Source organism: Ananas comosus, linkage group 19, assembly GCF_001540865.1.
Source record: "Ananas comosus cultivar F153 linkage group 19, ASM154086v1, whole genome shotgun sequence".
Lineage (NCBI taxonomy): Eukaryota > Viridiplantae > Streptophyta > Magnoliopsida > Poales > Bromeliaceae > Ananas > Ananas comosus.
Window position 1 is genome coordinate 236,920 of NC_033639.1, and position 27,283 is coordinate 264,202.

At 38.3% G+C, this 27,283-nt stretch overlaps 1 protein-coding gene across 2 annotated transcripts; it reads left to right on the plus strand.

The window, feature by feature from the left end:
* LOC109724552 (cinnamoyl-CoA reductase 2-like) lies at positions 1 to 23,189 on the plus strand. 2 transcript variants are annotated; one of them, XM_020253403.1, is made up of 6 exons: positions 1 to 151; positions 236 to 408; positions 1,492 to 1,677; positions 1,865 to 2,027; positions 2,746 to 2,935; positions 3,028 to 3,360. In XM_020253403.1, the coding sequence occupies exons 1-6, from the start codon at positions 34 to 36 to the stop codon at positions 3,161 to 3,163; spliced, it is 966 nt and encodes a 321-aa protein (XP_020108992.1). In that variant the 5' UTR covers positions 1 to 33; the 3' UTR covers positions 3,164 to 3,360. The 2 variants fall into 2 exon arrangements, with proteins under 2 accessions (XP_020108992.1, XP_020108991.1); XM_020253402.1 differs by lacking the exons at positions 236 to 408; positions 1,492 to 1,677; positions 1,865 to 2,027; positions 2,746 to 2,935; positions 3,028 to 3,360 and adding exons at positions 17,604 to 17,776; positions 18,598 to 18,783; positions 20,743 to 20,905; positions 22,451 to 22,640; positions 22,735 to 23,189 and having other exon boundaries at positions 19 to 151.

Sequence of the window (27,283 nt, forward strand, 5' to 3'; positions counted from 1 at the left end):
GAGAGAGAGAGAGAGGGGGAAAATTGAGCAAACATGGCGGCGGCGAGTGGGGTGGTGTGCGTGACGGGGGCGGGAGGGTTCGTGGCCTCGTGGGTGGTGAAGCTCCTCCTCAACAATGGCTACTCGGTCCACGGAACTCTCAGAGACCCAAGTAAGTGATGAGCTTAACTCTGAGAGAGAGAGAGAGGGATTGAAAACAATCGGTGGGTGATTTCATATGCATCTGTTGTTGTAGGTGATGAATCGAAGAACGCCCATCTGAAGAAACTGGAGCGCGCTTCGCAAAACCTGCAGCTCTTTAAGGCGGACTTGCTTGACTACAGCAGCCTAGCATCAGCTATTGCCGGCTGCCAAGGTGTTTTCCACGTCGCCAGCCCTGTTCCTGCATCCAAAGTTCCCAATCCAGAGGTACCCCCCTTTTTTTTCTTTTTAATTTTTATTACTCTTTTGCAAATATGTGATTCACCTAGTGAAGTGAATGAAAGGGTTCTAATTGTCAGATCGTTTGCGCTAACCATTATAAATATGCAACTAACTCACTTGAAAGCGTACGGACACAACGTCTACGGGTCTTGATTGTGACTCAGCCCAATCGGCTCAGGCCATTTCGAACATAACTCGGCCCAACATATCATTACGTCATTTGCGACGTTACTACGTCGAGTACGAGCTGAAAAACTAACAGTCGACGATAAAGTTCAGCAAAACAGCACTTAAGCTCGAATTAATGGTGCTTGGAGAAAAGAAGAAGCAATTCGACGGAACATTCACCTCGACAGCGACTAGCACCGGCGTGACGTCAAGAACAGCGAAGTCGCACGCTCGCCCGGCTTCCTCGCGCTACCCCGGAGTCAAACACGTACCCGAACGGCTTCGCGGCGCGACGTCGGCAACAACACCGAACTCCACCCGAGCTCTGCCGCAACCGAGCCTAGTCAAACATAACTCAGCCCAATCTGGTGTCCCGCCACTGGACAGGATGTTGGCCCATTTAACCCAACACTAACCTGATTACCGAGAATCAAATTTAACCTGATTATTGAGCTGCCAGATGGTCAGTTTATTTCGAAGTTGCTGCCGCACATAGGTTCTGAATGGGGCTTGCTCTGCATCACTCTACTACTATAAAGGCTTTTGAGTGAAGTTCTCTGATAGTGTTGCTTGATCGATAGTCGGTTTTGGTAAAAAAAAAAAAAAAATTGACTTGATAGGAAACAACTCAATGTTTATCGTAAAATCCACTCACGTGCATAAAGATATCAAAGGCGAATTTTAATATAGGGATTTCGCTGGTAAAACTGGCTCCGTTATCATTTTACACGAAAGATCGATTGGACAGGACGCGTCCTTGGAATTGGCTTAATAGCTAGCATCATGTGCTCTGCGCTTTTTGATCCGTCGTTTTATTAATTCATTTATCTAATATTCACCTCTTATCGGAAGGAACTTCATTGATCACATATTTTTTAAATTTTCATTTCCATATTGCAGGAAGAAGTTGTGAAGCCTGCTGTGGATGGCACTCTAAATGTGTTGAAAGCATGTGCTGAGGCAAAAGTTAGGCGAGCTGTTGTCGTATCATCGCGTGCGGCTGTTCGAGTAAACCCAAGTTGGCCAAAGGGTAAGGTCATGGACGAGAATTGCTGGTCGGACAAGGAATATTGTAGAAATATTGAGGTATCTGGCAAGCTTTCCTACGGTGCTAGTTTTTACTGTACTTTGTTTTTGTCGCACTCTTTCTTAGTTGATATTCTTGCTATTCCACATTGCATATGCTAAATATAATTTGTAACTTTTAAATATTGTTTGCACTTACTGGCCCAATATGAATAATTTCGGTTGTTACTTAATGATGTTATATCAGTACTGGTACGCCCTGTCAAAGACGCTAGCAGAGAGCGAGGCGTTGGATTTTGGAGAGAAAAATGGGCTTGATGTTGTAACTGTTTGCCCGTGTTTGGTTATCGGGCCCATGCTGCAATCCACTGTAAATGCTAGCAGTGTGACTCTCATCAATCTTCTGAAAGGTATAGATTTTGTAATGAGATTATCTTGCTTTAAAATCAGCTATTGATGGAATGGTAAAGGTAGATGATTGGATTGACGGGTTTATATATCACAAGGAGCGCCACCCAAGTGTTTTGGTTCTTATCACCTACGCAACTGTGCTTATTGCTTAGAAGTTACTATAATGTTTTCCAAAACATTTTTCAGCCTCATGTCCTTCCTATCTTAGTCCTCGTCTCAACTTTTAAATTATCAGTTTTACTACACTTCAGCAATTATAACATTATCCTCATCTTTTAACATTTTCTTTCGGAAGGCCCTTATACGACCAAAACACTATCTTATGTAATTTATGTTGTTATAATCTTTTATCTGACTTCGTATAGATTATTTCAAAAGAATATACATCATTCACTAGTTAGTTACTGTTATAATGGGATTATGGGTATTATTACTAAAACTTCTCGCTGCTACCCATTTTAGCGGGTGATGACAATGATTGTCGGCTCACTATTACCTCAGTCATGAAATGCTTGGATCCTCATTGAATTTGCCCCCCACTACATTTAAGCTTTTGATTTGTAGACTAAGAAAACAATTTTTCTTACTGAATATTCTCTCTTTTGATACGTAGTTGAAACAATTCATCTGATTATGAACATACGCTGCTGCGTATTCGATTTCGTTGATATCCTCCTTTATCCCTTCACATATACTTACGACGATTAATTTGTGCAGGAGCACGTGAGACGACAGAGAACAAAACCCATCACATTGTGGATGTTCGAGACGTCGCCAGTGCACTGCTTCTGCTGTACGAGAAGCCTGAGGCGTCGGGACGGTACTTATGCGTCTCGCACCGTATAAAAATGCTCGATCTGATACACATGCTAAAGAGAATGTATCCCAACTACACCTACCCAAAGAAGTAAACCCAGGCTTGATCATCATTTCACATATTTGCATCTTGCTCCTATAAATTTTCACTTATTTAACTTTTCTTGATTATACGAATTGCAGCATTGTCGAAGTAGATGACGACGAAGCGCCACTTAGTTCCGAGAAATTACAGAAGCTGGGCTGGAGATTCCGGCCGCGGGAGGAGAGCCTCAGGGACAGTGTTGAGTACTATGAAGCTGCTGGTCTTCTGGAATAGAAGGATTAAAAGAGTTCTATTTTGTTGTCTCATCTCTCAATGAGACAAGATTCATACTTATCCTTTTTTACACTTTTAAGATTGATAAAAACGTACAGAAGTCACCTGTACTATGAGTTATTTTGAGTCGACTGTTGAACCTTTCATAATTTTGATTTGACTATCCAACTTTTCAATTTATTTGATTTAAGTCAGTTTTAACTCTAAAATTTAAGCTAATTGCTTACATTAATAAATTTATAGTTGCGAAAATGATATGAAGTATACTAATTAGATCTGTAAAGATAAACGATGGGTTGAACTTTTATTGTGGATTTGATTGGATTGGGATTTTATTGCGGACTAGATTGGGTTAGGCTTTTGTTGTGGACCAGCTGTGCACTGAAATGATTTTTTATTTTGGGCTTTTATTATGGACTGTGGATAGGAACTTATTTTCATATGGACTGGATTGTGGGCCCGTTTGTTGACTGGATTGGATTTTCATATGGACTGGATTTTGAAGCCCGTATTTGGACTGGGTTCCATTTTTATATGGACGGGATTCTGGGCCCGCATGTGGACTGGGCCTCAGCTATCTTCGTGTGGAGTGGATTCTAGGCCCGTATGCAGATTAGGCCTCTTTGAATTTATTTTGTTTAGAATTGGGGTCCAAAGAAAGTTCTTTGAATTTTTTTTCAATTTAATTTCGGGTCCGAAGAAATCTCCTTTAAATTTATTTTAATTTTAATTTGGAGTTCGAAAAAATCTCCTTTAAATTTATTGCAATTTTAATTCGGGGTCCGAAGAAATCTCCTTTAAATTTATTGCAATTTTGATTTGGGGTCCGAAGAAATCTTCTTTAAAATTTATTGCAATTTCGATTTGGGATCCGAAGAAATTTTCTTTAAATTTATTGCAATTTCAATTTAGGGCTCGAAGAAATTTCCTTAAATTTATTACAATTTTGATTTGGGGTCCAAATAATTTTTTTTTTTAAAATTCATTGCAATTTGGATTTAGGATCCGAAAAAATTTTCTTCAAATTTATTGCAATTTCGATTTGGGTCCGAATAAATCTCTTTTTAAATTTATTATTGCAATTGCAATTTAGGGTTTGAAGAAATTCCCTTTTTAAATTTATTATTATAATTAAATTTTGGGATCTGAAATTTTTTTAAAAAAATTTATTTTAAGTTGGCTCCAAAGAAATCTCTTTTTTTAATTAAACTAGAATCACCCAAATCAATTTTGGTTGAAACGAAAGGAGCCGTATGTCACGGACTTAACGATTTGGTTCGCAAAATACGTGCGGCGCTCGCCTTCCTTCGCGAAGTGAGCAAGCCTGCCTCTCTACTTGCTAAGTTAGGATCTCGCTCGCCCTAGACTAAGTACAAGAGAGATAAGAAGAAAGCTCTTCTATTACTTTAAACTTGAGAATACAATATATGGATTCCGAAATGAGAGGGGGTGGAGGCCACACTATTTATAGGCCACTCGCCGCCCATAATGCCAATGAAAAGGTGCCAAGTGGCACAATACTACTAGCCAAAAGGGGAGGCCACGCGGTCTCCCAAGAGTCATAATAAATACAATAGAAACTCGAAGTACATTTATTGACTACCTAGAAACTCTAAGGGACTCTTGACCCTCCGGTATCCGTACCATCAGTCTCGAGATCCGCGTAGAAGCTTCTAGAAGATTCCAAGCCAAAACCTCCGTCAGATGTCCGCTTTGGAGTTTGGGTGATTGCAAAGCGAAATCGCGGAGAAAATCTTTATGTCGTGACAGCCTCCCCCACCTATTGCGCAGACGCCCTCGTCGCGCGCTGGTGTTGGAAGTCATCGATCAGCTTCTGATACTTCCAGAGAGTGTCGGCCTTCTCCCAGCTTGCCTCGCCATGCGGGAGATTCTTCCACTTGACAAGGTACTCGACGCTCCTCGGGACTCCGCGACGCCGAATGGTACGAGTGTCCAGCAAGGCTTCGACCTCCTTGTCGATAGCAGTGGTCATAGTGGCGGGAGCGCGCTGCGACACGCCCCGGCTCGGGTCCTCAGCGTCTTCATGGTAGGGCCGCAGGCAGCTAGCATGAAAGACAGGATGAATCTTCAGGTTGGCGGGGAGTTGCAGTTTGTAGGCTGCCTTGCCCGCTCGCTTGATGACAGTGAAAGGCCCCCCTCGTACTTTCGCAAAAGCCCACGATGCACCTTGCGAAATGCCTTGAACTGTTGTGGTTGCAGCTTGATCAACACTCGATCTCCCTCGCAAACTCCAAGGGTCGCCGCTTTGCATCGGTCCACTTCTTCATTCGGCGGGCCGTCTTCTCGAGATAGGCTCTCGCAATGTCTCCCTTCTCCTGCAAATGAGAAGTGAATTGGAGAGCCATTGGGCTGCGGCCCTGCTCCCCCACACCAGCAGAATGCGGAGTGAGTGGTTGCCTCCCCGTTGCCAGCTCGAACGGGCTAAGGTTGGTTGACCCGCTCCGCCGCAAGTTGTAGGAGAACTGGGCCACGTTCAGATGATGCACCGAGTCCTTCTGGTTGGCACTGACATAGTGTCGTAGGTACTCCTCCAGTAAGGCATTCACCCGTTCCGTCTGGCCGTCCGTCTGCGGGTGGAAACTGGTGGAAAAGAGCAACTCCGACCCCAAGATCCGGAACACCTATGTCCAGAACTTGCCCGTGAACCTAGGGTCCCGGTCACTCACAATGCTTTCGGGGATGCCCCAAAGCTTCACAACATTGCTGACGAAGAGCCGCGCTGCTTCTTCCGCCGTGCAATCCGTTGGTGCCGCGATGAAAGTCCCGTACTTGGAGAATCGGTCCACCACCACGAGGATGGACCCCAACATCCCCACCTTGGGCAAGGCGGAGATGAAGTCCATGGAAATGCTTTCCCACGGACGCGTCTGTGTAGGCAGGGGCTTGAGGAGGCCCCCAGGCTTCTGGCGCTCTACCTTGTCTTGCTGGCACACAAGGCAAGTCCGCACGTACGCCTCCACGTCGTCGTGCATACGAGGCCAATAGTAGGCGGCCTCGAGTAGCGCCATTGTCCGCTTTTGTCCTGGATGTCCGGCCCACTTGGAGTCATGACACTCCTTCATGAGCTCACAACGAAGATTGCCCCATTTGGGCACATAGACGCGCCGTCTCTTGGTGAGGAGCAGCCCATCGCTAAGCCAGAACTGCTGTGCCTCCTTGATGAGTCGCACGAGTCCTTGGGCCACAGGGTCCTCGCAAGTCCCTTCGCGGATTCTCTCCCTGATCGCGCCTTGGATCTGGCACACCGCTGCCAGTTCCGCCTTGCGGCTGAGTGCGTCAGCCACTTGGTTGTCCTTCCCGATTTTTGTACGAGAGCTCCATGTCGAACTCCGCCAGGAAGTCCTGCCACCTCGCCTGCTTGGGTGACAGCTTCTTCTGAGTAAGGAAGTAGCTTATCGCGACATTGTCCGTCCGCACAACGAACTTGCTTCCAAGGAGATAGTGCCGCCAAGTCCTGAGGCTGTGCACTACAGCGGTCATCTCCTTCTCTTGCACAGTGTACCGCCACTCGGTGTCGTTGAGCTTGCGGCTCTCGTAGGCGATGGGGTGTCCGTCCTGCACGAGAACACCACTAATGGCAAAGTCCGAGGCGTTAGTATGTACCTCGAATGGACGGCTGTAGTCGGGAAGCTGTAACACCGGATCCTCTGTCACCGCGCGCTTTAAGTCCTCGAATGCCTCCGTGCATCGAGGGGTCCAGTCCCATGACTGGGTCTTCTTCAGCAGATCCGTCAAAGGGGCCGCTCGAGCAGAGTAGCCCGCGATGAAGTGGGATAGTAGTTGACGAGTCCGAGAAAGGATCGCAGCTCGGACACCGTCGTGGGCGCTTCCCACTCGCAGATCGCCCGCACTTTCTGCTGGTCCATGTGGAGTTGACCTCGGCCTATCCAGTGGCCAAGGAAGTGCACCTCCTCCTTCGCAAAGGAGCACTTCTCCCTCTTGACATAGAGCTGGTTCTCCCACAGCACTTGGAAGATCGTCCGCAGATGCTCGACGTGCTCCTCCAGAGTGTTGCTGTACACGACGATGTCGTCGAGGTACACTACCACGAAGCGGTCGAGGTAGGGGTGGAATAGTTTGTTCATCAGGGTGCAGAAGGTCGCCGGCGTATTCGTCAAGCCGAATGGCATGACGAGGAACTCGTAGGCTCCATACCTCGTCACGTATGCCGTTTTCTCCTCATCGCCTTCCGCAATCCTGACTTGGTAGTATCCCGAGCGAAGGTCCAATTTGGTGAAGAACGTCGCTCCGCTAAGCTGGTCAAACAAGTCAGCAACAAGGGGAATAGGGTACTTATTCTTTACCGTCACCTTGTTGAGCGCTCTGTAGTCAATACAGAGCCACAGGCTTCCGTCGCTCTTCCTTTGGAACAAGACTGGTGCTCCGTAGGGTGCCTTCGACGGCCTGATGAAGCCCGCATCGAGGAGGTCCTTCAGTTGACGCTGCAACTCCTCGAGCTCTGGCGGGGCCATGCGGTATAGTGCCTTTGCTGGTGGCTTTGCTCCTAGCTCGAGCTCGATCGCATGGTCCACCTCCCGCCTGGGTGGAAGTTTCTTGGGCAGCTCCTGGGGCATAACGTCTTCAAACTCCCCCAGGACTGCATCGATCACCGTTGGATGGTCCTCCTGCTCGAGGTCCTCCCCGCTCACCTCACGGATGGCCGCAAGATAAGTGGTTTCTCCGCGCTTCACCCCCTTCCGTAGTTGCAGAGCGGAGAGGGTGTGGGTTGCCGCTGGCTCGCTGCGGCTCACCAAGACCATGCACGGGGCTGCCTCCTCCATGATGCTCAAGGCCCCGAGGTGCGGCATCGGGACCGCTTTCGATGAAGCTAGAAAGTCGATGCTGAGAATGACTTTGAAGTCGTCGATGGTCGCGGCGGTGAAGTTCGCTGTACCCGACCAGGGTCCTACAGCGATCGTCACCCCTTTGGCTACTCCCACGACAGGCTGTGCCACCGAGTTGACAGCCTTGATCTTGCTCGTGTCCTTCTCGAGTGTGAGGCCCAGTCGTTTGGCCTCAGACTCGGCGATGAAGTTGTGGGTCGCCCCTGTGCCTACGAGCGCTCGAGTGGCCCTTCCGTTGAGGGTCACGTCCACGAACAGCAGCTCCTTCTTGAGCGGTTTGCTGCTCACCAGCCCCTGGATCGCGCTTACGAGTCGTAGCACGCCCATTTTCGTCTCCGCTTGTTCCTCGCTCTCCTCAGCTTGGATGGCGTTGACGGTCTTCTTCTTTGGACAATCTCTTGCCCAGTGATCACCCCTGCAGACATAGCAAAAGATCTTTTTCTTCTACGGAGGGCCCTTTCACTCTTGGCCCTTTTGATCACGTTGCTCGCGGCGGTCTCCCGCACCCTTGGCCTTGCCCGCCTTAGATGGTTTGCCACGAGCGAAGTCCAGCTTGTCATACTCCAGCAGCTTCTCCGCTTGAGCGATAGCGGAGCTCACATCCTTGACGTCTCTCGCCACGAGCTCCTTGTTAGCCCATGGTTGAAGACCGTTGAGGAAGAAGAACAGCCGATCCTCTTCGGCCATGCTGGTGATGGCAAGCATTAGTTTGGAGTACTCCTTGACATACTCCTTGAGGGATCCTGTTTGCTTAAGCCGTCGAAGTTGCCTCCGCGCCAAGTATTCGACATGCTCGGGGTAGAACTGTGCCTGCAGTTCGCGCACGAAGTCCTCCCAAGTCTTTAGTTCGCATTGGCCCTTCTCGGCCTCTGTAGAACGTCGACGCCACCACAGCATCGCATCGTCGGTGAGGTAAATGGAAGCGGTCTGGACCTTGTCCTCCTCGTCCTCGATCCGCAGCGCCTTGAGATAGCGCTCCATGTGACAAAGGAAGTTGTCTATCTCCTTCTCGTCGCGCGAACCCTTGAAGCATTGGGGTTCAGGGACGCGGACCTTTGGGGTGTACTCCTTCTGCGTTTCACCGCCTCGAGCCACTGCCTTCTCAAGGATAGTCACTCTCGTCTTGAGGTCCTCGACCTCGTTGACTCGAGTGACTAGCTCCTCGATCAAGTTCTTCCGCTCCTCGTCACGACGGGTGATGTTGCCTTGGAGCTTCTCGAGCTCGCCTCGAAAGGTCGCCATGGCAGTGGCGACGCTCTCCTCCATACTGCGAACATCATCATTAAAGGCGTTAAAGGTATCGGCCATCTCGGTGTACCTTTCACCCACCTTCGATAGTATGTCCTCCAACAGTGCAAGGCGGTCCTCGACCGACGCGGAATCCTTCGTGATTCGCGTGTCTTTGCCCTTGCTCCGCTTGGAGGGTTGCTTGGAGGGTTCACCCCCAACGTCGCCAGCACCGGCCTCGGTTGACGACATGGTTCCTTCTCGAACCGGCTCTGATACCAACTGTCACAGACTTAACGGTTTGGTTCGCAAAATCCGTGCGACGCTCGCCTTCCTTCGCGAAGTGAGCAAGCCTGTCTCTCTACTTGCTAAGTTAGGACCTCGCTCGCCCTAGACTAAGTACAAGAGAGATAAGAAGGAAGCTCTTCTATTACTTTAAACTTGAGAATACAATATGAGGATTCTGAAATGAGAAGGGGTGGAGGCCACACTATTTATAGGCCACTCGCCGCCCATAATGCCAATAAAAAGGTGCCAAGTGGCACAATACTATTAGCCAAAAGGGGAGGCCACGCGGTCTTTCAAGAGTCCTAATAAATAGCATAGAAACTCGAAGTACATTTAATGACTACCTAGAAACTCTAAGGGACTCTTGACCCTCCGGTATCCGCACCATCAATCTCGAGATTCACATAGAAGCTTCTAGAAGATTCCAAGCCAAAACCTCCGTCAGATGTCTGCTTTGGAGTTTGGGTGATTGCAAAGCGAAATTGCGGAGAAAATCTTTATGTCGTGACACGTAGCTCAGATGTCCAAAGAAATCATCCAAAATGGCTTTATGGGATTTTCATGATTTTCTCTTTTTTTCTCCTTTTTTTTTTATTGTGGTGGTGGGCTTGATTCGACGTTCTCGAAAGGAGTTCTCTTTCCCTCTTACTTCGAGAGCATCAAATCGAGGTTGAAGGCGACTGCAGCATTATGACATGTGAACCACTGTCCCGTTAATTGATGATTTCGAAAAGGGTAGAGAGGTCTGAGGGAATATAGAATCATCGATCCTCCTCCTCTCTCTTATCGAAGATTTCAAGCTGGGATTTGGTGGTGATGGCGTGACCTATGCGCGACAGAGGAAGGAAGGAAAAAAAGAAAAATGAGGTATATAATTATATTATATATATTATATATTATATATATATAATATATATATATTATATATATTATATATATATATGGTGGCCAACGGAGCCGTTTGCTATCAATAGTATTTCAGCTCAACTCTCTCTTCTCTCTCTCTCTCTCTCTCTATATTATATATATATATATACAGAGGGAAGGAGTGAGAGACCACCTTTTCCTTTCCTAGCCGTATGGCTAAGGGGAGAGGGAGGGAGAAGATTTTGTGTGTGTGTGTGTGTGTGTGTGCAAAAAAAAAAAAGATCTCCCCCCTTAGCCATATGGCTAAGGGGAGAGGGAGAGGAAAGGAATTTTTTTTTTTTAATCTTATGTGGTGGGAAGATTTCTCTTTTCTTCTTTAAATTTTTTTGTACATAGAGGAGTGTATAATTATGATGGTATCGTGCTTGTATCTTGTGTGTGTCTTCTCCCTATTTTTTCTTTTTTCATTCAGAATTCGAAATCGAATTCTGAATGAAAAAAAAAAATATGTATGAGGTAGTTAGGAGAAAAGATATTTTTTAATTAGTTAGAAATTTAAAAACTCAAAATTGAATTTCATCATATAATATTTTTAAAATTCAAAATTGAATTTCGAGATGTGGATGTGAGCTGTCATTCAATGAGTTAGGTTGTGTCCAAATTGATTAGGCTTACTTCGATGAAACCTGTTGGTTACAAATAGTAGTATTTATTGGGCTGAAATGAGATTCGAATTATTAAATAAACTCAAAAATTTAATGAGCTTTCATGAGGCCCACAGTCACGTTTTCACATATGGGGCTTCTTGAATGGTTGAAGTATTGATAACATTTTTATTGGGCTAAAAAAATTTCGGGCTCATAATAGATCTATTAAAATTAAAATTATACCTACCATAATTTATCTTAGAATCCAAAAAATTGGATAAGTCCAAATCAATATTACAAGTCAACCATATTGTTTGCCCATTATTATTATTATTATTATTTTGCCCCAACAGCGTTAAGTATATATTTTTTCTACATTATTAATATTTATTTTATTAATATTATTTAAATATTTTAAATTTGTTTATGAAAAGCGAAAGGCGACTTTTCTCTTATAGAAGGGACAAAAACAAAATCGAGTAGAAAAATAAGGCAACGAAGAAACATCAAAAGCTATCACTCATTCACTTCACATCATAGAATTACTCCAGTCTAAGGGCGTGTTTAGTTCGCTTCTTTTTCACCATGGAATCAAAATGTGAATGAGTGAATCCGTTTGTGGGTGTTTGGTATGTGGGAGTACCATTCTGATTCCGATACCCGAGTGGAATGGGAATCGCTCAATCACCATTTTTTCAATCCGGCCTAGAAGGTCGGATTGGAAGTTGAATCTGGGCGGAATAGATATTTATTTGGATTAAATTTATTTTTTCAACTTTTTTAATTAAAATATGAGTTAAAATTTAAAAATTAAATATATAATTTTAAATTTTAATTTGAAATTAAATTAAAAATTAAATATATAATTTTAAATTTTAATTTGAAATTAAATTAAAAATTAAAATTTAATCAAGTATTTCGAATCTAACTTATGAATTTGAATTTAAATTAAAATTTTAATTTATATAAGTTTATTCAAATTTTATTTCAAACTTAAATTTAGTTTCATATTTTGAATTATCCACTCAACTTCAAAGTTTAATTTTTTTTTTAAAAAAAATAGATCTAAAATTTTGACATTATTTTAAAATTTTGATGTAAATTTTTAATATTTAATAGATTAATTTGAAATTCTAAATTAACTTATAACTTATAAATATAACTTGTTAGGTAAATTTAATATTGATTACGTTTATTAATATCCATCGAACCAAACACAACGACATAGAAGAATGTGAATGACGATTATATTCCAGATTTCGATCAGGATGGATCGAACCAAACAGAATAAGGAATGAGTTATTACCGGATGGTTCTGATTCCTAGCTTTATTTTGATTCGATTCCGATTCCCGCCGACTTCCGACTCCGACTTTCGAAGAAGCAAACACCGCCCTATTACCCACTAACGTAAATGAAGGTATTAATTCCATGAAAGAGAAACCACTTAAAAATACGATTTTCTATGGGAAAAAAATATTAATCTATTTATTTCGGTCGCCTAAAACACGCCAAATAATTTTCTTACTGAAAAAAATATTCCTACGATTTAGAACGCCTCTTTCCGTTGCTTATCGAGTTCCTTTATCTGATAAATTATGAATAAATTTTGCTCTTCCTTAAAAAAAAAAAACCAAAAACCAAAATAAACGATGTACTTATCAACTTGATTTGCGTCGCCATTTGGTTTGTGTATAAATAAACGAAAAAATTTACTTTCGGTATAAATTTTTTTTTTTTTTTTGCACTTGTTGGGTTTACACAGAAAAATTATTTCTACACAATAAAATAAAATTAAGACATTTTCGTCTTTTCCGCTAAAAAAAAAGGTAGAAAACGAAAAACATCCAAGTTGCGTCCAATATTTTTCGTGGGGTAAGCGATGCTTTGTTTTAATTTATTTCAACTGCTGAGTGCATAAACAAATATTAATTATTTCTTCCTTCAATTCAAAACAAATGATTATGAATAAATTATTTAATTTTTTCGTCTACAAACTGAATATTAAAACAAAAAGAAAAAAACTTCAAAAACGCCTGCTCATGTGGTTATCATAGCATTCTCACTTAACTACCCATGCTGTGTGGTATTATAAACGTATCAATTTGCCTCCCGATGTGGTTGATTCATGTTCCTTATCGTTTATTTCGGCAAGCAATATTTCCCTCTTTATTTCAGCTCTAAACTTATATTACAAACAAACCTTCAGATACCATCCCTACTCATTTATCGACAGATATCTACTTTAGTATCCTTTTACGCTTCTCAACTTCTGTCACCTCGATTCTAATAAAAATACTAATAAATATTGATCCACAAATAAGAGAAAAACACAAGACCCACACACGGGCGGACAAATTGTCCACTCATTAAACCAACCAACCCCAGGTGTACTAAAATGAGACAGCAGAACCAACAATGGGAGGGTTCTTGAAGTTTTCCCGAAAAAAAATACCAAAAAACTTATTAATTTACATGAAAATAGAAAAAATTATACTGCAATTCCATTCTACCTTCGGTAGACTAGAGCTTTTGTTGGGGCATTGACCCCCGCACTTCGTCACATTTCGTTGCCCATACCCTATATGTCATGATATTATTGCATAGAGAGGAGAGAGAGAGAGAGAGAGGAGAAGAGAGAGAGAGAGAGGGCGAAGAACGAGAGAGGAGAAGAAGAACATGGCGGCGGCGCCGACGATTGGGAGGGGAAGGGGACGGGAAGAAGGGAAGGCGAAGGAGAGGGTGTGCGGTGACCGCGGGCGGAGGGTTCGCGGCGTCGAGGTGTGCATGCTCCTCAAACACATAGGCTACACTGCGTTCACGAGAAGCTGTGGCATGAGGACCCAGTGAGTTTTCTTTGGGAAAAACACCCCCCCGTGTTTTCGTAGTTTTTCTCACTGGCCCCCCTGTCATGTTAAAAACTGTATCAATTTCCTTGCATCCGTATTCTCTCGTTAAGTCTGTGTTTCTTTTTTTTATCAAAACTTTTAATTATTATATTTTTTTAATCAGCGATGGTAATTAAATATACTAAACATGAATATTGATAGAAATGGATATCTAAAGTTGTTTTGACTATACATTTAATGAAATATTAACGAATAAACTTCGAAAAGATATAACAATGGAAAACCACAATGTGCATTATGTAGCATTAACATAATGGGGGCAACGTAAGAAACTACGGAAATTAACAGGTTTTTTGAAAAGTTTTCTCACTTTTTTTTTTTCTTTTTGTAACTCATAAGCTGGATTTATTTAAATTTATTTCTATCTTATTTTGGGTTAAATTGTGGAAGTGAATCATAAGAAGACATAATATAGCGCATTCAACCTTTTTCTCGCCTGCTCATGGATACGTCAGAATAAGTCATGCTTATAAGAATTTATATATTTATTGTGCGAGTTAGAGACAAAAAGCTTGATTCGTAATTTTGATGAAATAGTATATTTCACCTAAGTACTAATTAAGTTTATTTTATTTAAAAAATAAAAATAATAGTTTTTTTCACAAAAATAGATTTTTTGTCGGTACTTTGCGGGAATACTAAATATCGACTGAGATACGGGGCGTCTAAACGGAGCTCTGAAAAATATGATATCAGAGCCGGGTCTAGTCGTAGTCCCTTCCGTTTCAAGGAGGTTCTGAGTTTTATTTCTACATTCGTCATTTTATGGCATATATTCATGTCTATTTGTCCTCTAAGGTATCGTTTGGTTTGAAAATAAGTTATTTTAGGCTATTCCAGGAATAGGTACAACTCTTAGAATAAGGCCCCGTTTGGATACCTCTAAAAACGTAGCATAGTTAAACTATGCTACGCTGGTAGGAAAATAATCCTATGAAGCGTTTGGAAGAAAAAAAAATGACGTAATTTTTGGAGTATAGTTATACTATACTCCAAAAAATGGAGTAAACTTACAATCCACTTTAACCAAAGGAAAAAAATTCCACCATTTTGGGCTCCCAAAGATGTATCAATTTTTAAATTTTAAATTTCAACATAAAATTTTAGATTTCAAATTTTAAAATTTTAAAATTCAAATTTAATTTTGATTTTAAATTTCAAATTTTAAATTTCAAATTTCAAATTTCAAAAACTTCAAATTTTAAATTTTAAATTTCAAATTTCAAAAACTTCAAATTTCAAATTTCAAATTTCAAATTTCAAATTTCAAATTTCAAATTTCAAATTTCAAATTTCAAATTTCAAATTTCAAATTTCAAATTTCAAATTTCAAATTTCAAATTTCAAATTTCAAATTTCAAATTTCAAATTTCAAATTTCAAATTTCAAATTTCAAATTTCAAATTTCAAATTTCAAATTTCAAATTTCAAATTTCAAATTTCAAATTTCAAATTTCAAATTTCAAATTTCAAATTTCAAATTTCAAATTTCAAATTTCAAATTTCAAATTTCAAATTTCAAATTTCAAATTTCAAATTTCAAATTTCAAATTTCAAATTTCAAATTTCAAATTTCAAATTTCAAATTTCAAATTTCAAATTTCAAATTTCAAATTTCAAATTTCAAATTTCAAATTTCAAATTTCAAATTTCAAATTTCAAATTTCAAATTTCAAATTTCAAATTTCAAATTTCAAATTTCAAATTTCAAATTTCAAATTTCAAATTTCAAATTTCAAATTTCAAATTTCAAATTTCAAATTTCAAATTTCAAATTTCAAATTTCAAATTTCAAATTTCAAATTTCAAATTTCAAATTTCAAATTTCAAATTTCAAATTTCAAATTTCAAATTTCAAATTTCAAATTTCAAATTTCAAATTTCAAATTTCAAATTTCAAATTTCAAATTTCAAATTTCAAATTTCAAATTTCAAATTTCAAATTTCAAAAAGTTCAAATTTCAAATTTCAAATTTCAAATTTTAATTTTATTTTTAATTTTTAATTTTCAATCTTCAAAATTTAAATTTAAACTTAAATTTAAAATTTTAAATTTATAAATATGTAAATTTATAAATTATTAAATTTGAAATTTAAAATTTTAATTATAGATTTTTTAAATTTCAAAATTTAAAGTTTAAATGGTATACTTTAAGTTTTAAATTTTAAAGTTTCAAATTTCAAATTTGAAATTTCAAATTCCAAATTTCAAATTTCAAATTTAAAACATAAAATCTAATTATTTTTTAAATTTTAAATTTTAAATTTTAATTTTATATTTTGAATTTTTATTTTTAATTTTTAAAATTTTATTTTTAAATTTTGAATTTTGAATTTTGAATTTTGAGTTTTGAATTTTGAATTATAAAATTTTAGAAATTTAATTGTTATAAATACTGTGGAATTGTATGATATGTATCCAAACAGCTTAAAAATGAAGCTGTGGAATTTTTTTGTAGTTACAGGATTCCGTATTTCATTTAGACCAAAACCATAGAATAAAAATTCCATGGAGTTTTTTAACTATGCATCCAAACAGGGCCTAAGTAGGAATAAAAGTTCTTCTCTCTTAACGGGTTATTCTAGAATAACCCGTTAAGAGAGGAATAGTCATTTTTCACTCGTTTGGTAAAATAAAGAGGATAAACTCTTTTATTTTATATTTATCCCCCAACCAAACGGTGCCATAGTTCATTGTCTTTTCCGTTATCTCTTCGGTGCACAAGAGAAAATATCCGGCGTGCATGTGAGCGTGGGGATTAAGACTAATATTGGGATTGATCGATATCCTCAATTTTTCTTTTCTTTTCTTTTCTTTGCTTTTTTTTTTTCTTTTTTTTTTTATTGTTTTCGATTGTAGCTAGTACCTGCTTAATTTGTTTGTTTTTTAAAATAGCTTAAATCAAAAAGGATGAAAAGTTTGTTTAGAAGGTGCCAAATGGAAAGAAAAATAGTTGAAGAGTATATTTCAAAAATAGCCCTCTTATTCTATTACAATCTCACAGGGCTCTGTCTTTAGGCTGTTGGACAAGTAAAATACTGCAACATGTTCTTGATGGGTCAAGAGACTCCTTTTAACCAAAGCAACAAAAAAAAAGAAAAAAGAAAAAGAAAAAAAAAAAGAGGAACAACAGAAAAGTTGTAGATTGAAGCTTTTAGAGAACAATGATTGTTTCGTATTATTTAACATGATATCAGAGAACGAGGTCCTGAGTTGGAGTCTTGTCTGACTCCTAATGTTAATTAAGTTTCTCCCATTTAAATTAAGTTTATGTCTAAGGTTATCGAAAAAGCCTCGAGCTAAGATGTGATTGGGAGTACTGAATATAAATATTAAAAATGTCGTTCCCTAATAGCTTAAATTTTTAGAGAATAATGATTGTTTCATATAATTTAACAGATAGAATTGATTGTTTCTTTTCACAAACATAGTGATATGCATTTTGAGTCCAAGGTGTATCAATAATTAGCTAGGTGCGCATTTGATCTTGCATATTTTGTTTTATGTTTGTTATTCTATTTTGAACTTTATGCATCTATGCTGCTACATACTTAGTGAGCTTGTAACTGTTGTTTGCATCTTATTCTGTCTGATGCTCTTCCATACTTACCATTAGTTATTGCCCAAATTGTTGTAGATGATGAGTCAAAGAATGCCCATTTGAAGAAATTGGAGAATGCTTCAGAAAACCTGCAACTCTTTAAGGCAGACTTACTTGATCATAACAGTGTAGCATCTGCTATTGCGGGCTGCAAAGGTGTCTTCCATGTTGCTAGCCCTTTGCCTGCATCCAAAGTTCCCAATCCGGAGGTATATATGATTTGTTGCTTAGTTGCTTTTGTTAGCCACGTGCTTCATTATATTGCCATGCAAACTTTATGAACGTATGAGTCGCTACACAAGCTTTCACATGCCAAATCAGTATGGCATCAGCATATTTGTCACCTGTGCTTGTATATGTTAGGCTCTGTCGTACGAGTTGAAGGTCTTTGTAAAACGAAAAGGCGACAATGAAATGCTTGAACACGGGTTTTTTAAACCGATTATTATTGTCCTACCAACTTGTCGTACCTCCTTCCTTTGGTGTCTAGTCTATAGGTCCAATCTCATCTGCTAGCGCTTATTAGTTGCATGGTCTGGACTCATTCATCGATTTGATCTTTTACTACTGCTATAGTGTGATTGATAGTATAGGTTGATCAATAGTTTGTTTTGGCCAAAATATTGATTTCAGAGGAAACCGCATAATGTTGTCTTAGAAACCACTCGCGTGCATAAATATATCGAAGGCTCATGGAATGGACAAGTAAGGTAAGCAATGGAATACTACCCATTGAATTTTATTATGAGTGGCGATTTCACCCATAAGATATATGTATGGTGGGTATTGAACCCACATTTCAGATAATATAAGGGGCTTATATATGGCTCCGACATCATGTTACCTGAAAGATCGATTGTATAGGATGCGTCTTTGGAATTGTCATAAGAGCTAGCATCATGTACTCTGTGTTTTTTCATTCGTTGTTTTATTCGTTTATCTAAAATTCACCTCTCATTGGAAGGGACTTGATGTTCTAATCTAGTGTAGTTAGATCGTGTGCTTTTAGCTTTGCATTTCCGTATTGCAGGAAGAAATACTGAAGCCTGCTGTGGATGGCACTCTAAATGTGTTGAAAGCATGTGCTGAGGCAAAAGTCAGGCGAGTTGTTGTGGTATCATCATGTGCGGCTGTTCGACCGAACCCAAATTGGCCAAAGGGTAAGATCATGGATGAGAATTGTTGGCCAGACAAGGACTACTGCAGAAATACTGAGGTATCTGGCAAGCCTTCCTAGTATACTAGTCTGATTTTTTTCTAAAGACAGTTGTTGAAATTATTCAGTATTTACTTGTTATTATATTCTACGCACCACATGCTTGAAGTCCGTCTGTTTTTTATATATGAGAATGTTAAAGTACTCCTTTGTTTTGCTGCACTTAGTTACATGCCTTCAGCTATGTAGTTGAACTGTCATGTTGCAATTATAACCGAGAACCGATCATCCTTTGTTGCAAGGTTATCCACTTCGTGTTGATAGCATCTTTTCTATATTAATTTTGTCAGGAATTGATCATCTTTATTGTGCTCTCCATTAAGTAATTGTGAATTCGTGCTCTTCTATTTATGTAGATCTTCTCTACATCTTTTGGGACTATATAAACCTAAACATCCTGCACGCACCTTCACTTTGTTCATCCTAGAGTTCCCTTCATGTAAATAAGAATCTATGTACGTGTACACATATGTAGACCTGTACAGTTAATTAGGAACAAGAACAACAATGCTTTCTCCTGCAGTACTGTACTTGGACATTCTCTGAAAAAGATGAATAGGTGGGTAGGTACTATTCTGCACTTGTATATGTTAAAAACCTAACTACCGAGGAAGAGTACTTATTGAGATCATTCCATAATAAGATAGAGCAAGGATTTCCAAGCCATCTGCGTTAGACACGGGGCTGAATGTTTCGCTGGTAATGAAGTATCAGTATGATACAAGTCTCTTCAGGATATGGTTGAGAATTATTTTTTTTCCACTGTTTTCAGCGAAAAGAGTTCGATGTTTCTTTCCAAACATGTATTCTACAATTCATACATTTGAATGATTTGATTTGATATATTGATGATTGATTTTCAAAAATGCCAACTCCCACAATTTGTGATCCTTGACTCAATGACTCCAATTACTTTATAATGACTCCAATTACTTTATAGATTAGAGTAACTAGCAGTATTTTTCGGGTTTATTCATTGCAAACGTCATAAAAATTCATTTGCATCAAAAAAAAAAAAAATCATTCTCCTTGATAGGTTGGACCCACATAGGGGTGTTAAGATATTGTGTTCAGTCTACGTCTAGTCGTCTGCTATCAAGTTGAAGTTGGCCTAGCCTGACATTAGCTAACTTGTGAATGCTTAAGGTTTCTGACTTGAATGCTACTGATTTAACGACTGTTTCGGGCAGTACAGCGAACTACTCAGCATCTTAATTTGGTTGAAATGAAGTGTTTTGATCCCTTTAAGTCCAGCATGGTCAGGTCAAATTAGATATAACATTCCTGGTAGAAGATTCTTGATAACGTAGGAAACAGTGGAGATGAAGAAAGTGGCTCTTATGTCAGGTTTGCCGCCTTTGTTACGATAGTTATGAACATAATTACAATACCAGATGAGCCACAGAAGAATATACGGAAAAAGTGAGGAAGTAACTACCTCATACGGAAGTTTGGTCTTGTAAGGGGTGTTGGGCATGATTTTGGCCCAAGAGTGCATGATTCTAGCCAAGGTAAAGCACCACGCTTATTTACTGATTCGAGTCAAGTGTTCTAATCCTAGTATTTAGAATCTCCCCCACCACCAAAAGAAAAGGCCCCAATGCAAATTTTACCGAAAATGTTAGCTCAAGCACGCCTTAATTTGGTAAACTCCTAAATGAAATGGCCCTTCAACAAGTTGGGTTTCTTGGCCTTCTGCCATTAGACCACTTGCGCCAATCCAGTCTTTTGGCCTTCCTGGCACGCTGAATTATATCGTGCTCTTTTCTATCTCATACTGCTTCAACTCTCTGGTTTTTATGCTTTATTTTTGTTGGACTTTTCTTAGTTGATATTCTTTCTATTCCATATTTGCGTATACTAAATGTTGTCTATACTTCCTGGCCCATCAAATGTTGTTTGCACTTACTAGCCAGATTATTACGAGGAATTTCAATTGTTACTTAATGATGTTATCAGAACTGGTATGCCCTATCGAAGATTCTCGCAGAGAGCGCGGCGTTGGATTTTGGAGAGAAAAATGGGCTTGATGTTGTAACTGTTTGCCCATGTTGGATTATGGGGCCTTTGCTGCAATCCACTGTAAATGCTAGCACTTCCATTTTCGTGAATCTTCTAAAAGGTATAGATGTTATAATGAGATTATCTCAGTTTAATATCAGCTATGATGGCATAGTACAGGTTGATAATTGGATCCACAATTTTATATATTGCAAGGAGCACCGAGTATTTGAATTCCCATCACTTACGCAACTGTGCTTATGGCTTTGGAGTTACTATAATGTTTTCCAAAACATTTTTCGACCTCACGTCCTTCCTATCTTAGTCCCCCTCTCATCATCTTCTAACATTTTCTTTTTCTTTTAATTTGTGTCGAAAAAATATGCACCATTAACTAGTTATGATCTGTGTTAGTAAATTCGCATATAATACGCGAATTATTCGCGAATTTTTGATTAGCCGAATTAAACGGCATGAAACGTATTTTTTTCAAAAGTGCGAAAAAAAACTCGTTTTTTTCTCCAAAAAAAATTATCCGCGAATTATTCGCGATTCGCGAATAATTCGCCCAAAAAATCGGCTCGCGAGTCGGCGACGACGAGCGTCGTCCTCCTCCGCCGCCGCCCTGGCCGGCGCCGGGAGCAAGAGGGCGCGGCTACAGTTCCCACCTCGCCCGACGCCGTCCGTTTTCGCACAAAAAAAAGGCCCGCGAGTCGGCGACGCTCGTCGTCCTCCTCCTCCGCCGCTGCCCTGGCCGGCGTCGGGAGAAAGAGGGCCGCGGCTACAGTTCCCATAGTCCCATCTCGCCCGACGCCGTCTGCTATGCCGCGTGCTGTCCGCGGAAAAAAAAAATGTCNCGCGTGCTGTCCGCGGAAAAAAAAAAATATCAACAGTAAAAATCGCGGCGTTGCGCGCAGCTTTGCAGGGAAAAGGATATCGCGGTCCACGAGGCCACATCAGCCTCGTGGACCGGATGAGAGGGAGGTCCATGGTATATATAAAATTTTATTCATTAATATTTTTAAATGATATTATTAATATATATTTATTATAATTTTAAATATATTTAATTTATAAATAAAAATAATAATAATAATAATATATATAGTATATTAATTATTATATTATATATTTATTATATAGCCGAATTTTTGATCCCGAATTTTTAATTGAGAAACGTATAATACCCGTATAAATCACGTATCCGAATAATAACCGAATCCGTTTTTTAGCCGTATTTTTCAACGAATTTAATAATTAGAAGACGAATTTTATCCGAATTATACCCGTACCGAATTTTTGCCTAATTCGAATTAACTAACTATGGTTATGATAGTTACAATGGGATTATGGGTATTGTTGTTACTGAAACTTTTCATTGCCATCTACTTTAGCAGGCAGTGACAATGATAGTTGTCGTGGAATTTGCCCCTCACTATATGTAACGCCCCAATAGTTCCATATCGGATGGGATACTGATTCTGATCAGTTTATATGAGGTCTACACGCTAGTAATAATAACTGGGATTAAGTATTTTGGGCCGGTGGTTTGGCCCAACGAGTTATTATTACTAGCAGGTCGGGTCGTTGCACTATACATTTAACCTTTTAATCTAATATTCTGAACATACGCTGCATATTTGATTTCGTCGGTATCCTCCTCTAGGATCAAGTGAGACGATACAGAACAAAGCCCCCGACATTGTGGATGTTCGAGACGTCGCCAGTGCTCTGCTTCTGGCGTACGAGAAACCTGAGGCGTCAGGACGGTACATATGCATCTCGCACCATATAAAAATGCGTGATCTGATAGATATGCTAAAGAGGATGTATCCCGACTACAGCAACCCTGCAAAGTAAATCCAGGCTTGATCATCATTTCACAGATTTGCTTCTTGCTTCTGTGAATGTACACTTTGAAATAACTTTTCTTCACCCTGTGAATTGCAGCATTGTCGAAGTCGATGGCGATGAAATGATAACTAGTTCTGAGAAATTGCAGAAGCTGGGCTGGAAATTCAGGCCACTGGAGGAGACCCTCAGGGACAGTTTTGAGTGCTATAAAGCTGCAGGTCTTCTGGAATAGAAGGATTTAAAGAGTTCATCTCTCAATGAGTCATATTCAAAAGTCTCTCTTTCGCATTTCCCAAATAATATGCAACAAACAATGTGTGTGACAAAATAATGGTTTTGATTTGTCGTAAAACTTGTTAAATACTCGGATTCTTGGTTGCTTTTTAGCTTTTCTACCGTGCGTATTTGCAGCTGAGGTCAATTAAAAAGGGGAACAAAACATTATACATGTTGGAGTAATCTCTTGTGCTCCTAACTTCATGCTGAGCCATATTAGCATGTGACATTATTATTGCTAGTCGAGTCAAAGACTAATGTTTTGCTTGAGATTACAACGAGATTGTGTTACATGCGGTGAGAAAGTATGATGGAAAAATATCATGTTAGTTTCCGTACGTAATATTGCGTTTCGCATATCGCGATAAGTCGGTTATGATATATTTTCTGCGGTCTCATCGGAGAACGTAGAAGCATATTCCTATATATTTTTGTCCCAACTCCATTTTATCTAATAGCATCGTATAGGTCTCAATACCAAACTAAACCTAAGATTTCAAACTGGGTTGAACTTCTCCATCTCTCCAATATTTTGGAGTTGTGGGATTTTGCAGAGGATATTCCTGAGATTAAACCACGTAATAATACCTTCTAAAATAAATTATTTAATTACGACTGCTCAAGTAGGGGATTCAAATTGGTTTAAATGAATTGCCATTGAGCACAATATATGATATGGCTTTTGTTTAAAAATCAAACGTGGTGATATAACATATCTTAATTAAATTGTTAATCCACTGAATCTTGTTACCAAGAGCCATTCGATTTTTTTAAAGTGATCAGTGTTTGTCAATTTTTTTTAGATTTTATGAAAAAGTCTTTTTTTTCATCTTTCTAAATTTTTTATCTGAAAATTAAAACTTATAAAAAGTGTGTTTTTCATTTTTTTTTAAAAAAAACACTTATTAGTGAAAGTGTTAAATTTTTATTATTGTTAAGGTACTTCATAACTCTTATTAGTGAAAGTGACAAATTTTTATTTCTAAAGAGCATGAATATTAGGAGGTGGGTCTACTGCAGTATTATTTGTGCAATCCTTGTCCTTTGCAAACAACATTTTTTTAAAAAAATTTTGAGGGCATGACCCAAACTCGAAGGCTCATTTATTAAACGAGTCTGACTAATTAAAATATCGAGCTGAAAAATTTAGTATGAGTCAGGCTTTCGTACAGTAAGTTAGATTGTCAATCCTGAATGAAAACTTAAAAGAAAATGAAACAATTAGGATCTTAATCTAATAATTAAAATTCGTAAATGTAGATCTCTAAAATTCAAATAGTAGTTATTTGTAACATATATCAAGCCGAACATGAGCGAGTTAATTCCAACTCGTGCTCAACTCGTTCAGATTTCGAGCTGAAAAATACAACTAGTGTTCGGCTCGTTTATTTTATATATATATACATTTATATATTTATATTCGAGCTATACCGAGCCGACTACGAAAGAGCGGATTTAGCTCGTGCTCGGCTCATTAAAATTCTGAGCTGAAAAATTCAGCTAGTATTCCGCTCGTATATTATATAAATTCAAGTTGTATTAAGCTAAACACAATTATACCATTCAAGTTATGTCGAAGCGAACGTGATCGTGCACGATTTGTTAAGATTTCGTAGTAAAAAGTTCAACTAAAATGAGCGATCGGTCTCAAGCTTTTTTTCAAATCGAGTACAAGTTGCCTGGCAAAAAATGTGTCAAAAATATCGTTCTCCATCGGCTTAAATTTTTAGAGTAAAGAAATTATTTCACAAAACACATGAGAAGGCAGGAAAAAAAAGAGAAATGTGGAAAGATATATATATATATATATATATATATATATATATATATATTGATTAAACAGGGATATAAACAGGGATATATACTATATGAAAGAGTAGCTAGGGACATAGGCGATATTACACAGGTCCAAAGCCCTAATCTAATCACAAAAAACAGACGAATGCTTGTTAAAGAATACATATATATATATATATATATATATATATATATAGAGGGAAGGGAAGAGAGACCACCCTTTTCTCTCTTAGCCGTAGGGCTAAGGGGAGAGGAAGGGAGAAGATTTTATGTGTGTTTGTGTGTGTGTGTGCAAGAAAAAAAAAGATCTCCCCTTTTAGCCATATGGCTAAGGGGAGAGGGAGAGGGAAGGAATTTTTTTTTTTTTTAATCTTATGATTGAATTGGAGAGGGAAAAGCTGGACAACGAACTAGATGAAGCGGTGTGGTGGGAAAATCTCTCCTTTCTTCTTTGAATTTTTTGTACATAGAGGAGCGTATAGTTATGGTGGTATCGTGCTTGCATCTTATGTGTGTCTTCTTCTTGTTTTTTCTTTTGTCCTCTATTTATAATAGAACGAAGATTGTCTAAATGATCCCTCCGAACGAAGTCTGTTGACCATATCTTATAAAGCCAGACATGAACTCTCAAGCTTCTCTGGGTTAATAACTTAATCCAGGATTATATAGTCAAATTCTTAATGGAGAATACTTAATAAATTCCCAGTTAAACATGACTTCTTCCTCTTCAGCATCATAAGCTCCAAAAAGAAAGCAGTATATAAAGTTCAAAATCTTATTTGAAGTGAAGATTTGCTTTAGTCTGGATCATTATCAATTCAAATCGAGACATGATGAATATGTGTTGTTGGGTGTGGTTAGTCGAGGCATCTGTATGAGTGGGTTGAGAGATTTTTTGAGAGCCAGTTAGGGATTCAAAATTCGAATTTCGGATCGGATTGTTGATAGGAAAAATATTTTTTAGTTGGCTGGGGATTCAAAATTCGAAATCGAATTCTAAATGAAAAAAGGATACGTATGAGATTATTAGGAGGAAAGATATTTTCTAATTGGTTAGGAATTTAAAAACTTAAAACTGAGTTTCATCATAATATTTTTAAATTGAATTTCGAGATGTAGATGTGGGCTGTCATCCAATGGATTAGGCTGAGTCCAAATTGGTTGGGCTCACTTCGATGGAACTGTTGGTTACAAATAGAAGTATTCATTGGGCTGAAATGAGATCCGAATTATTAAATAAACTAAAAAATTTAATGGGCTTTCATGAGGCCCACAGTCACGTATTCAAATGTGGGGCCAATTGAATGGATTTGAATTATTGATAAGATTTTTTTTTTTTTTTTTAAGAGATAGGTAGCACGCTACCTGCTTCATTTATTTCATTTAGAAATAAACTTAGCTAGAAATGTGAATCAACTAGAATTCGAACTTGAATCTCGGGTACTATAATTTATTAGAATTATATGTACTATAATTTATCCTAAATAGAATCCAAAAAAATCAAATAAGTTCAAATCAATATTACGGACCAACCATAATCTTTGCTCATTATTATTATTATTATTATTACTACTTTTGCCCCAAAAGCGTTAAGTATATATTTTTTCTACATTATTGATATTAAGCGAAAGTCGACTTTTCTCTTATAAAAGGGAAGAAGTCAAGAGTAGAAAAGTAAGGAAATAAAGAAGCATTAAAAGCTATCACTTATTCACTTTACATCATAGAATTACTCCCGTCTAAATATCCCCCACTAGGAGGAGTCTTTTTCATGAAAAAAAAAAAGGGAAAAAGTATTTTTTATTTATTTGCTGCCTAAAATAAAATAATTTTCTTAGGAAAAAAAATTCTAGATTTTATGGAAAGTCAAAAAAAAAACTTCTTTATAAAAAACATGTACTTCATCACTTTCTTGGGGGCCTTTGGTCTGGTGTAAAATAAATCGAAAAATTATTTTCGGTATAAATTTTTTTTTTTTGCACTTGTTTGGTTTTATGGAAAAATATTTTCTACAGATTTAGAAGAAAATTAAAAAATTAAAATTTTTATCTTCTGCTGAAAAAACGGTGAAAAACAAAAACTCATGCTGCGTAAAATTTTTTTCATTCTTTTTTTATTTCTGCTGAAGCATACAAATATGAATTATTCTTTCCTTCAATTAAACAAATATTGATGAAAAATTTTTTCTTCCTTATAAACTGAATATCATAAAACGTAAAAAAAAAAAAAAAACAAAAAATTTTTTTCAAAAAAAAAAATATTATGCAATTCTTCTCCTTCGTAGACTAGACTTTTGTTTGGGGCATGACCCAAGCCCTTGCGTCACATTTCGTTGCATACTCATGAGTCCTCTAACTAAAATAATAAATAAATAAAAATATATAAAGTGATGTGAATTATTACTTATTTTATTTCATCTAATCTAATTTTTAAAATTTTTTTATTTATTTAAGTTTAATAATTTGATAGCTTTTTGAATATAAAGTTTAAGTTAATTATTTATTTTTATAAATTTATAGTTATGTAAATTGTATAAAATATATTAATCAAATTCATGTAAATAAACATGGCT